The 13,159-nt window shown below is 43.3% G+C and overlaps 1 protein-coding gene across 1 annotated transcript in view; it reads left to right on the forward strand.

The window, feature by feature from the left end:
* Window positions 1-13,159, forward strand: part of INTS9 (integrator complex subunit 9) — a 60,039-nt gene that overhangs the window by 27,024 nt on the left and 19,856 nt on the right. The window contains exons 10-12 of the mRNA XM_085057173.1: window positions 3,454-3,634; window positions 5,778-5,838; window positions 12,641-12,812. Coding sequence (XP_084913299.1) covers window positions 3,454-3,634; window positions 5,778-5,838; window positions 12,641-12,812 — 414 coding nt within the window. The remainder of the gene's footprint in view (window positions 1-3,453; window positions 3,635-5,777; window positions 5,839-12,640; window positions 12,813-13,159) is intronic.

The following is a 13,159-nucleotide window of genomic DNA, read 5'->3' on the forward strand; positions in this document are numbered from 1 at the left end:
ACTGTCCCCCTGACAGATGGTGGCACAATCCCTTCTTATCACACTGAGTAAACAAGAGTGAGACTATTAATTAAAATGCTCTTAAAAATTAAAGTCTTAGAGCAGAATCCAGAAGTTGACTGTGTATAAATAAATGTGCTACATATGTCAGTGCAGGTGGGTGTTTGCCTGCGCAACTCGTTCTGGTTTGCAGAAACATTCTGAATTGTTCTGAGGCTTTTGCAGGTTCTCAAGCCAGCTTGTCTTGAATGAGACAAACTCAGAGAAATGAGAAAATTACTAAAAGCCAAAGGATGGTAGCTGCTTAAAAACAATGCCATTGTAAAAATCTGGAATTGGAGTGGTATTTGCCAAAAACCAGCAACCTGAAGAAAATAAATAATTCTATATTAATGCAGTTCTAGGGCTGTCCTTTACATGACACAAGCCATATTTATCCACCCAACATCAGGACAAGAAAACAGAGAATCAGTTTTCTTTCAAATATGTAAAAATAAAATCCGAAAGCAATCTGTTACTGGGAAAATCAATCGAGTAGACAAGCTGAGCATGGTAGTTTTCATCTTTTTCCCATTTCCAAAATGTTCAAGGGGGAGCACAAACTGCTCAGAATACACATGGTAAAAACTCCAAAGCAGACCAAAATTTGCCAAAAAATGTGTACGAGGAGGTACCAGCATGTTTGTGAAGGAGTGAGGTGAAACACAGAAATGCAAGTGTGAAAATGTCACCTCAGTCTCTCTTTTCATGCCAGCCCTTGGAGCTGCAGCCCTGATTCCCAGGATTCCCAAGGCAAACACAATTTCCTCCCCACCCTGTGTGTGCAGCACTGAATCCACCCTCTGTCCCACCTCACTTTACCCCAAACCCCTTTTTCCCTGCTCAGCACTGCTGCACCAGCACTCTGCAGCTCAAGGAGAGCAGTTTTATTTCCACATTGCCTTGGGCACCATCAGCAAAGCTGCCAGTCTGTCTGTGGGCACAGTTGGTGATATTTTGTGTGAGCGTGAGGCTGTGTGTGTTTATAGAGAGCAGAAAAGAGCACAGTTTGCTTTTTAGGTGCCAACTTGACCTTGTGGTGGCAGCTGTTGGAAAAGCAAGGATCTCTTTGTGAGTTGTAAATTGAACAACTTGTTATGGAGCTACTGAAGGAGACTAAATTTGAAATGCCAAGATTATTATACAACTTTTATCAAGAGAGAGCATCCATCAGTCACTGAGATAAATTGGGCTTTAAACAGCTTTCAGATAGATGTGTCCTTTTACTGACAACTCCAGAAAGTTGTGTAGTGCTGCAGAGAGCCAGATTGGACCTGCTGCTTGTGTGCAAAGCAATATGCTTGGAAAGGTTTTCAGCCCTGTTTTGCAGAAGCTGGGAGGTGATTCTTATCCCTTTGTGGGTCCCTGGCCTGGTGGGCACCTGGCTGGGAGAATTCTTCACTCCCTGGATTGTGATTTTATATCCATTATTGCTCACCAGCTCTGTAGTTCCGACAGAAACTCAAGCTGACATCTCCTCCAAAACTTTACCTTCTGTTATTTCCTCTGTGGCCTCAGAAATCTTGAACTTGTGCTTGTCTTCAGCAGAAAAAGCTCGAGGTTTCCAGAGAACCAGTGGCTGTGGGAAAGGGAAAATTGGGAATTGAGGCTGTCTTGGGTTCAGCATGGCCAGGGTTTGGTGATGTGGGGCTACAGGGGTGGTTTCTGTGAGGAAAATTCCAGAAGTTTCCCCTGTTCCAGCTGGCTCTGGGATGGATCCACTTCTGGCCAAGGCCATCAGAGATGGTGGTGGATGGAAATCAGTGATTGATCTCGCCCTGGTTTTAAGCCTTTTATTACACTTTTTCCCCATGCCCAGCTGAGGAGGGCAGTGATAGAACAGCTTTGGTGTGTACCTAGCCTCCAGCCAGGGGGAAAACACCACAAAAGAATGGAACTCACATTTTTTGTGGTCTGGAGACGTTTTTTAACCTCTATTCTGCGTCCCATTCCTTCTGCAATCAGTGGAGGTACTTCCCATTCCTCTGCAGAATTTTTGGGTGTGTAATGTCTCAATGCAAATTCAGATCCTGGAGCCAGAGCCTGAACTTCCACCTCCAGCTGGCTTTGAAAATGTTGTTGTTAATCTCCTCATAGCTCTCTTCACATCCTGTTTACAGCTGGATAGTTTGGATTTGCCCATCTGAGGGGGATAATGTAACACATTGCTGGGATGTTTGGGAACGTCTCAAGTTCTAGACAAATGGGAACTATTGCTATTCATGTTCGCAAATATTTTGATGGTACAGTTTGACTATGGCCTGGAGAAATAAATCCACTACCCTGCAGTTGTATTGTAAGTGATAAACAAGGGGCCTTTGATCACCAGTTGTTGATTGCACCATGTCTGCTACAAGGAGTAAAACAACTAGAAATGCATGTGAAAAATTCTGCTAGGCTGTGTGTCTCCCTCAACTCCATAAAACTTAAACAGTCAGCCAGAAAAATCTTCCTTGAGGAAGATTTCCCCCCATCTGGGGCAGAAAGACCCTTAAAGTGCTAAATCCAAACCTCAGCAAGAAATTGAAGTCAAGGAAGGGATTTTGGGGGATGCAAGGTTTGTATTTTCAGGCTCTTCCACAGCTTTGTTGTGCAATGCTTGGTGCATAATGTTACTGCTGCTCACTGCAATTAACAGCAGTAGATGGTTTTACCCCACAACCACAGGTGAAATTGCTCACTGAGCTGAACAAAGTATTTCTCCTTTCGCAGAAGGTGCAGCATTTTTGTAATTCATTCTGCCAAAAGAACACAATGTTTGCCCTGCTTGCTTTTGCTGTTGCGCTCAGATCTGTCTCAATTACAGAGTAAACCTATTTTTCCTTTTCCTTCTCCTCATTTTTATCTAGTCCCATGCTGTCTGCAAGTTTTAAATTGTTCTTGTTACACAGAAAGGACAGAAATATTTAGAGTTTTAAAAAAGCACAAACATTCCATCACCCATTTCCAGCTCTAAGGGCTGTTTGAAATAACCACATCTTCATCCTTTCATCTGAAATCCAAGCACAGAACAGCTCACCCTCTGCAGTGCTTTAGGCTGAGACCTGGGAGCTGTTGTCCTTCCCCTCTGGGGGACAGCTGAGGGATGGAGCAGAGTTTATTTTGATGGTGAGGTGGTTTGTGTCACTCCTTTATCCTCCTGTGCCAGTGCACGGCTGCCCTCTCCTGTCAGGAGTTTTCCATGTGCTCAGGCTGTCATGTGCCCCCAGCTAAAGGAGCAGAATTGCTCCACTGAGCCTGGAGAAGGCAGGAAATAAATGTATTTCATTATCAGAGGTTTTCTTCCCAATTCCTTTGTGTAATGTATTGTGCTAATTCATGTAAAAGCTGCCTTTTATATAGTATTTAGATGAATTTATTAGAAGTTTAGATACAAACCCAGTGAATTGATTTCTGTCATTGTCTCTCCCTTAGCAATGACTGTCCGGAATGGAGGAAACGTTCTGGTTCCCTGTTATCCCTCTGGAGTGATCTACGACCTGCTGGAGTGCCTCTACCAGTACATTGACTCTGCAGGACTCTCCAATGTCCCCTTTTATTTCATCTCACCTGTTGCCAACAGCTCCCTGGAGTTTTCCCAGATCTTTGCCGAGTGGTAGGTGTGCCAGGGCAGCCCCAACTGCACCCTCAGCTGTGGGAAGAGGCAGGTGCAGGTTATCTCTACCTGACAGGTTCTAAAATACACCTGCTTGGGATTGTGAACACGTTCCTCAAGCCACCAGGGTGTGTGTGTGTGTAAGAACATGTTCTATAATTAGGGGAGGATCATTTCCTATAGAATGTGCAAACTCAAATAATCTCTGCTTTTTGGTACTTACACTAATGAGAAAATTATGTTCCTGACTTGAGTGAGTTTTAGCTGTGCCTCTTTGCATGCCTTAGCCCCCCCCAAACTCTACTGTGGTGTCCCTGGCTAAGCAAAATTGAGTTTTCAGGCTTGATTTTGCTGAGCCACGACAAAAAAAGGTCAAGAGTGTCCTGGGCTGCACAAGGCAGAGTCAGGAGAGGGAATCCTGCTTTGCTCAGCACTGCTGAGGCCACATGGACAGGGTTCTCTCCAGTTCTGGGCTCCCCAGGACCAGAAGGATATGGGATTTCTGGAACAAGGCCAGCACAAGGCCATGGAGCTGAGGAGAGGCTGGGAGAGCAGAAGGCTCAGGGAGATCTTGCCATTGTGTAGAAACACCTGATGGGAAGTAAAGAGGATGAGGGATCAGTCTCTTCTCTGCAGGGCCCACTGGCAGAACAAATTAAAACATGTGACATTCCATCAGGGTAATTAAACTGCCAGAGGGCAGGGATAGATGGGATATTGGGAAGAAATTCTTTCTTGTGAGGGTGGGGAGGCCCTGGATCCCTGGAAGTGTCCAAGGTCAGGTTGGATTAGGCTTGGAGCAGCCTGGGATAGTGGAAGATGTCCCTGTCCATGGTAGGAGTGGAGCTGGATGAGGTTTAAAGTCCCTTCCAACCCAAACCATTTTAGGATTCTATGATTGTTTGAAACACTGTGACTTCTGTGCAGAGACTTTGCTATGGAGACTCCAAAATCCAACTGGATGCAGTCCTGGGTGATCTGCTCTGGCTGGGAGTGCTTGAACAGGGACTGGGACTTGATGATCTCAGAAGGTTCCTTCCAACCTCAACCATTCTGTGATTCTGAGGCCTGGAAAGGAAAACCCAACCACCTAGAACTATTCCCAAATTCTTACAAATGGAGACATGTTCTAAAATGTTAAATACAGTAAGGTAGCTTTTCTCTCTCTCCAGGTTTTGGAGTTCAGGAAAGAAAAATCAGGTCCTGGAAATCTTGTATGAATTGATCCCCTGGGAGAATTGTAAAGAGGATTAAAATCTGGTGAATTTATGTGGAAATGGAGGCAGAGGTTGAACATCTGTAAAATAGAAGTTTGGGGTCAGAATTGTGGTTGCTATTCAGGGATTCCAGCCTTTAATTCTGCTGTTTACTCAGCTAAAGAGCCTTGCTCTTAGTATCCCTTAGACTTTATCAAAATTAGTTTGACCCAGGCTCATTTCTTTTTAATAAAGTGCAAGTATGAGGCAGGCAGCGTTTCCCAGAAAAAGCCAGCAGGACAGTGTCACTGCAGATCATTGTAACGTCACCCAGACCTCTGACAAACAGCTTTTTTTAGCTGCTGTAATAGGATGAATCAGGAGTCTGAGCAGAGCTCATCAACAGCGCTCAGTATCTCTGTTTTAAAGACAAGTGATTGATGGAAAATGCCAGGTCACAGCGAGCCTTGGGCCGTGGGGAGTGGCAGTTTACCAACATTGTAACTGCAGTAATAAAATGCACAGGGGAATTACATTACAGTGAACAAAAGCACCAAGTCACTGCTGAGAAGTGGGATGAGGCAAGTGGAATTTTTCTGTTGACAGATGATTTGGCTTTGGGAAAACTGCTGAGGTCTGGACTAGGAAATGCTGTGGATGTTAAGTTGGAGATTTGTCTTCAGCAGCAGAGCTCTGTTTCTTGTGTACAGAATTACCTTCAGCTGCCTTGCACCTCCTCTGTGTTATCCTGCTGTGACTGAGTTGTTGTGTCCTGTAGGTGTTGATCCTCTAACCAGAAAGCCTGGAAGCAACAAAACCAATTGGTGATTTTGTACCTGGTGCCTCAGATCCAAGCTGGTTTTCTCCAGGAGTGAAACAGTAGATGGCAGCAGATGCTGCAGGATGTGCTGCACCTCTAACCCAGCTGATTTCCTTTTCTTTTAAAGGTTGTGTCATAACAAACAAACAAAGGTGTATCTTCCAGAACCTCCTTTTCCCCACGCTGAGGTGAGTAAACCATGGTCTTGTTTACTTCCTGGATCACAGTCCACACAGCATAGCTGTTGTTTCTCTGATGAACCCTTCAACAGCCATTTGAGTTTTGTTTAATTTTTCATAAAAGTGGTTTTTTTTCCTTAGCTTTCTCTGACGAGTTTGGGAGCGTGGGGGAGGTATGAGTGATGGTGTTCCCTCAACTCCAAAATTACCCTGTTTATTCCAGCCTGTCACTTGCCCAGGCTGGCCTGGCTCACTCCTCCCCCCTTAGAAGGAGATCTGGTGTGGGATGTTTGCTCTTATCAGCTGCAACCACGAGCATTCCCTTTGTCCAAGCAGTTTATTTCCAAGTCTGTGAAACCAAGAGCTTGTTATCAGAGACAGCTTAGTCATGCCAGCTCCTTCCTCCCTAACTGAAGCAGGCACTGTGTCTGCTGCAGGGAAATGCTATCTTGAAAGAGATTTTATATCAAAATTTAAAGTTTGCAGCGCTCAGTGCTGTCAGTGGAAATTTTAAATTAAATTAGTGGAGCGTTGTAGTGAAGCAAAGAGGAATGAGGTTCAGAAATTTGGAGCATTTCCCTGCAACATGTGGTATGGGGATCTTCCCTGCAACAAAATAATAATTTGAGGGGAGTTCTAGCCAAACAGACATTAAATAAATGGCGTATAGCTGATGCCTGCAGAATTATCTCACATATCAGGACAGGAAATTCTCTCCGGGGAACAGGTAGTTTTCCCACTGAAGTAAACAAGAAGCAGAAACAGGACTGAGAATTTTAGCTAAATCCTATTCCTGTAAGACACTAAACCATTTGGGCATGCAGAAAACTGGCTCTCCTAGTTGCTGTGGTCCAGACTATTTGATGAGATGTGCAGAGTGGCCATGGCAGGTTTAAGAGCCCACAAATTCAGTGCAAATTTTACAGACATTGGGTGTTTTTTTTCCCTCTGAGATATCTCATCCAGGGACTTGTTCTGGAAATTGCTATTACCCATCATATCTATCATCTGTAGGTGCTTCAAAGGCGTTGTTGGATGTAGGATCTGACCAGGAGCCCTCACTCTTTCCAGATGCTTGAATGTGTTTCAAGCAGGATGTGCAGTGAATTATGTATAATCTGTTACCAAGAATAATGTGGACTGCAGGGCAAGCCACCTGTTCACCACTTATTTTATAACCAAAAAATTCATTCCCACTGATAAATCAATCCCAAATTCTCTGAGTGCAAGGCTCTGCAGCCTTGTTGCTTCCTGTGCTTTCTGTCTTGCCCTCCATCCCTGCTTGCTGGGGTGTCCTTGTTGATCCACAGTGGCATTGGATTCACTGACAGCTCATATTCTGCTTCACACTATGCACTGGAACTGGCAGATTTAAGTGAGAGCCCATCCAAAAATGAGAAGCCAAACATGCAGCTGTCAAAGACTGGATTAATTAACCCATCTTACAGGATGAGTCTTTGTGTTTACAGAGTGATAACTCCATCCTCTAATTCCTAGGACATTTTATATTCCCGTGGGGCCTGTTGATAGCGAGATTTTGCCAAATTATTGTGCGGCTGCTGAAACAGCTTTGCAAGAACTGCTCTGTGCTTCATGTGTAGATCAGGGTAATTATGTAGGAAAGGCCTCACAGCAGTGGATCACAGATCAGAGGGAGGAACGTGCCTGTTCCAGGTGCAGGATGGAACATCCCACGGGATGTCCATGCCAGCACCCTGGTGCTCAGCGTGAGCCTTGAGTTCCTTGTTAAATCTCCAAAATCTCACACCTGACACAGTATTTCATCCACACAGTGTGAAACATCCATAAAAACCTCTTCCCAGCACAATCCTGAGCCTCCACAACTTCCCCCCCACCCCAGGCAGGAGCTTTGCTTACTGGCACTTCAGGGGATTTTTAATGAGTATCAGAAACAGACAGTGAATGATGGTTTCTATTGGAGAGGTTGTTAGTGGAGAATTGCTTGGCTTTTTTCAAAGTAATGCTAGGCTTGTGCAATGTAACCTGTGCTGAAATTGCCCATCATGAAAAGATGTGCTTAACTGCTCTGTTGTTGGAGGAAAATAGGGAATTACTCAGACATGCCTCTTACTTCTTAGGAAGCATTAATAACATGCCTGGCATGATACATCAGAGAGGAACAGGCCAAGAAATAAGCTTCTAATTATCCACAGAACAAGCCCAACCCAGCATGCTGCTGGTCCTGAAATTTGATGTTCCTGTTAGTTGTATAAACAGCAAGATTTAAAAACAAAGAAGGCAAAAAAATCCCCCAAATCCTCAATGTTGTCCCTTGCAGCAATGAGTTCCAGCAGTGCCTGATGTGTAGTATAACAGAATAATTCCTTCCTTTAATCAGCGGTGATTATAGTTGGCATTTCACTTAACTATGCCTTTATTATTGTCACAAGAGGATAAATAAAAGCATCTTCATTGTCTCTACAATTACTATTTTTATTTCTCCTTGCTCTCTACACTCGGTTGTTTGAAGCTTTTGCATTCTCTCTGCATGGAAATTTTCCACTTTTATGATTTATGTTGCGTGTTTTGAACTCATTCCTTGTTCTGCTCTGCTGAATAAAACCAGACACATGTTCAGCTCAGCAGAGAACCCAGAGCATTTCTCCCTCCTTGTTTAATTCCACTTTAATGGAGCAGTAGATGTTCATCTTACCTCCTCCTACACAGTCCTGGTACAGTTCTGTGGTGGCAGTTTGTTCCCTAACATCCACTCTGAGTGAACAGGGAATACTTTCCCTCTTTCAGGAGCAAGGAATGTGGGCTGAAGTGCTTCAGGGTTGTAGGGATGAATTTGGACATCAGTTCCTGCTAAGGTTAATAAAAGTAGAGCATCCAGATTCTTGCTGAAGTCTCTCCTGCAACCTTTTAGTGGTGCACAAACTTGAAGAGCTTCTTTTTAAAGGCATTTCTGAGGGAAGAGTTGCTGTGACTCTGTTGGAAGCAGTTGGGATCTGCTGTACCCTCCAGCCAGCCATTTCCCAGGGGGAAAACCAGGGAAGTGGAAGAAGGTTTGGGTGGCTCTTACTTCCAAGATCCATTCTATCCTAGGATCAGCTGTCTAAATAGGCTCAGATTTAAGCTCCTCAATGCCTTGCTGAAATGCTGTGGAGCATAAACCAGTAATTTGTTTAGCTTAGAATTGTTATTCTGGTATCCCAGAACCAATGTGTGGTGTTTGACCAAATTCCACAGGGGAATGTTCCATCCCAGCACAGCCACAGATGGGGAATTAGGGATCTCCTGGATGATTTTAGCAGGATCCTTGGATTGTACACTCTGCACCATCCCTTTTGTGGAGGTGGAGGATTTATAAATGAATAGCTCAATTGTTGTGGCTGAATTGTTTCTCTCTGTTCGATCTTTACATGGACAATTTCAGGCTCTAAGATAAGTGAATCCAGACTCCTCTAAATGTCTGCAACAATAAAATTCGAGAGGTAATTTGTATTGATCAGCATTTGCCGGTGGAGGAAGAATTTGGATTTACTGCGCTCTTATTAGGGATTCTGTTAGCAACATCTAAGGGAAATGGCTGCAAAAACCCTTTTTTTCTGACTCAAAAAAGAGCCAGGGTGGGAGTAATATTGATTCTGTGGTCTTAAATACCAGCATTTGTCTTCTTCATCTTTGATTTCCTCCTCCATTTACCAGTTCCTGCATAACACATTTAAATAAATACCTGGAAGCAGGTGATTGTGTAGTATTATGGTTTGTTTTATAGGATTGTATAGAATTCTTATATAAATATTATCATGCAGGAGTTGGACTCAATGATCCATGTGGTTTCTTTCCGACTCTGGATATTCTGTGATAGAATTAGGCCCCTGTTAGTGTTGATCTGATGGAGTGAGGGAGGTGAAGTTATAAATGCATCTCTCATTCCCTGATAGGAGCCACATCTGTTCCAAATTCTGGACACAGAGCTCACACACACACCACAAAGTAAATAGCAGTGTATTTTGGCTCACTTCAACAAAGGGTACACAAAGGCTCTGGAGATTTATCCTGTTTATAGCAGCGGTTGCTGACCCTGTAAATCAAGTCTACAGCTTTAAAGGGAAGCAGAACCATTTGGGATTTCAGAAAAACACAGCTCTCACTCTTGATTCAGTACTTCACCAGCCCCTATCTCTTAAGCTCTCAGTCAATAGTGGTTCTTTCTGTAAAAAGGTGCTCTGAATGTTGTTTCTGCTTTCCAGGAACCAATCCCACTGTGGAAATACTGGCTGGCTCCATGCCAGGCATTGGTTTTGGCCCAGGCTGGAGGTCTGACCATAGCACAGCAAAGGCTGTCATGTTTACACACCCCAGCTCATCTGGAGACACAAAAAAACCTGCAAATCATTACAAATTCAGTCCCCTTAATGATTTGTGAAATTTTGTTGGACCTGTTTGGCGAGTTCAGCTCCATATATTTTTGATGGGGTGATTAGAAGAGATTTTACTGGAGACACTAAAATCCACCAGCTGCTTTCTCACCGGAGGGAGTAGAATGTCTCTCAACTTGTTTTTGTAGCCTTTCACTCCTGCTCTGTCCACCTGTGAGAGCCAGGGATTGTGAGCTGAGCTCTGGAGCCTCACCAGACTTATCAGAAAAGATCTGGCAGGATAAAAAGGAGAGATGAAAAAAGAATCATCACCAACGAGCTCCTGAAAACTGGATTAGAGATCCTGTGTCTCTTTACAAAGGAATAGGAGGGGATTTGAAACTTCCATAATGCTTTGAAGAAAACAGCTTTTATGTTGCTTGAGCAGTGAACATTTGTGTAGGTATGGCAGGGAAATGAGCTGTTCAGTGCTTTTGCACATCCAGTGCTGCTCTCACATCTTCCCAGAGATTTGAATGTTGCCTATAAATACAATCTCATTTGAAGGAACCTGTGAAAGAAGATGCTGGAAGAAAGTTTCAGGGTTTCAGGACTGTCTTGTATAAATGCTGGCTGTAGAAATGTCTTTCCCTGACCTATCTGCCTGCCCCTGGCAAAGGTTTGTCCCATTTTATATCCCATTTAATATTTGAAATAGAAATCATTCTCCTCTTCCAATTTACCCAATTGAAACTGCTTCTGCAATTTCAGTTTTGAGACTTTTGGCTTCCCTCAATAAAAAAAACAAAGACAAAAACCAACCCAAATCAGGGAAAAGCTTTTTGAGGCCATTTCCTACAAGTTCATTTAAATGTCAGTATTTTATGGAGTCAAATTTGTTTTACCCATTGTCTGCTAAACTGCAGTTTTTATTGCTGAAGCTAAGTTTAGATTCTAAACCCTGCACTCCAGATGTGTTAATCAAAAATCTTTACCAGTATAATTGCAGGAGTGTTTTTGAGATTCAGTGCTTATCATCTGCCAGAGCAGTTATTGGATGGTTTTTTCCAATTTCCCTCTTGAAGATTAAATAGGAATTAGACATTACTTGTAAGCTGAAGAAAGTGTGGTCCTGTTTCTACTTCCTCCATGATCCACATGGAAATCACAGGCTGTGTCCACCTGGAGAATTGTGCAATAACCTTAAATTCTGAGGTGCTTTGTGGTGCACAAGTCACTGAGAATTCTCAGTTTCCCTTTGTTTCCATGCAGACATGTTAGATCTGCCATAGTAAAAACAGGGAAAAAGTGGAGGTTTAAATAAGATATTAGGGAGAAAATTTTCCTTGTGAGGGTGATGAGGCTCTGGCACAGGTTGCCCAGAGAAGCTGTGGCTGCCCCTGGATCCCTGGAAGTGTCCAAGGCCAGGTTGGATGAGGCTTGGAGCAGCCTGGGATAGTGGAAGGTGTCCCTGCCCATGGCAGAATTGGAATGGGATGATCTTTAAGGCTTCTTTCCAAGCAAAACCATTCCATGTTTCTATGATTTGTTGAACAATCCTTTAAAAATTGGCTGACAAAGGAAGCATCATTCCTTCCCTCACACTCTATCTCCGTGGTTTTTATCTCAGCTGTTCCCTGTGTGATTTCATGTGTTAAATTCCTTGCTTTTTAAGCAAACTGTATTTGCAGTTATTTTCAGCATATACCTGCCAACAAAAAACTTGCAAAATATTGCAGGAAAGTGCCTCACAGACTGATTATTGCTTCTTAAGTTGCACCTTGTTTTGCAGGTTAGAAAACAGCAGCAGGAGAAACAAAGCAAAACTCTTCGAAAAGTGCCTTGATAAATAAACTTCTCCATCTTAGTAAAGAAATCTGTTCCACCTGCAGAGCTGATTGCACTGTGTCTGCAAAACATCTCGTTGCTCTCAGTTCATGTTCATTACTGGTTTCAAAAGATAGTTAAGGAAGGGAAAGTCAGTCTGTTCTTTTTCAGCAGATTTGACTTTGTGCAAACCCTTTAGACCGAGGAAGCTCAGCAACATTCTGCTGAAGGCAAAAGTGCCTGGCACTGCTGTGATGCAAGAAAAGCAGGTTAAACATGAGCCCAGAGCTCTTTACAGACATGGCAAATAGGGAAAAAGAGCTTATTTTGAATTTGGCAGCTGAGCACTCTGTTCACTCCAGGGAACTCTAAGCAGGGAGTGTTTGCAGAGTTCCCTCCCAGTCACCATCCTGCTGGTACCAAAGAAATGAGAGGGAGGACTTGGAGGCACCTGGCCCCATGCTCTGACTTCCTTTTCATAACATTTATGACAGTCATGACTAAATGGGTTGGAAAATCTAAGGGATATACAGGAAGGGACTCTGTGATGAGTTAGGAATAAGTTGTAGAACATTTATAATCTCATGTAAATAAACACACTGAGGCACAGAGGCATGAAAAGTTGGTAATGTCTGGATTTTTTGTTTTTCTTTCAGCTCATTCAGACAAACAAATTAAAACATTATCCCAGCATCCATGGAGACTTCAGCAACGACTTCAAGCAGCCCTGTGTTGTGTTCACTGGGCATCCCTCTCTCAGATTTGGGGATGTGGTGCATTTCATGGAGTTATGGGGAAAATCCAGCTTGAACACTGTTATATTCACAGGTAGGTAAAATGCTAATATCGTTATCAAATTAACAGTTTTTGCACTCTGGTTAAGTGTGGCCACATCCCTGGGGCTTGGCTCATTTGTTCTGGGACACAAGTTTTTTACTTCAGTTGGAGCTTATCTAAATTGAGGCCCCAGGACTGGCTGCAGGGACAAATGTAATTATTGTACCATTTAATTCAGTGTAGCCCTGCAGAGCCAACCTTTGCCATGCAGAGTCCCTTCCTGCCACGTCTGAGCAAAATCTTTGTTATGCACAGCAGTAAAATGCCTACAGGAAATTAATTTTTGAATTAAAAGCAGCTGGCTGCAAGTTAAACCCAAGCAAGACCTAATAGATGCT

Source organism: Lichenostomus cassidix, chromosome 3, assembly GCF_008360975.1.
Source record: "Lichenostomus cassidix isolate B80296 chromosome 3, HeHo_3.0, whole genome shotgun sequence".
Taxonomy (NCBI): Eukaryota; Metazoa; Chordata; class Aves; order Passeriformes; family Meliphagidae; genus Lichenostomus; species Lichenostomus cassidix.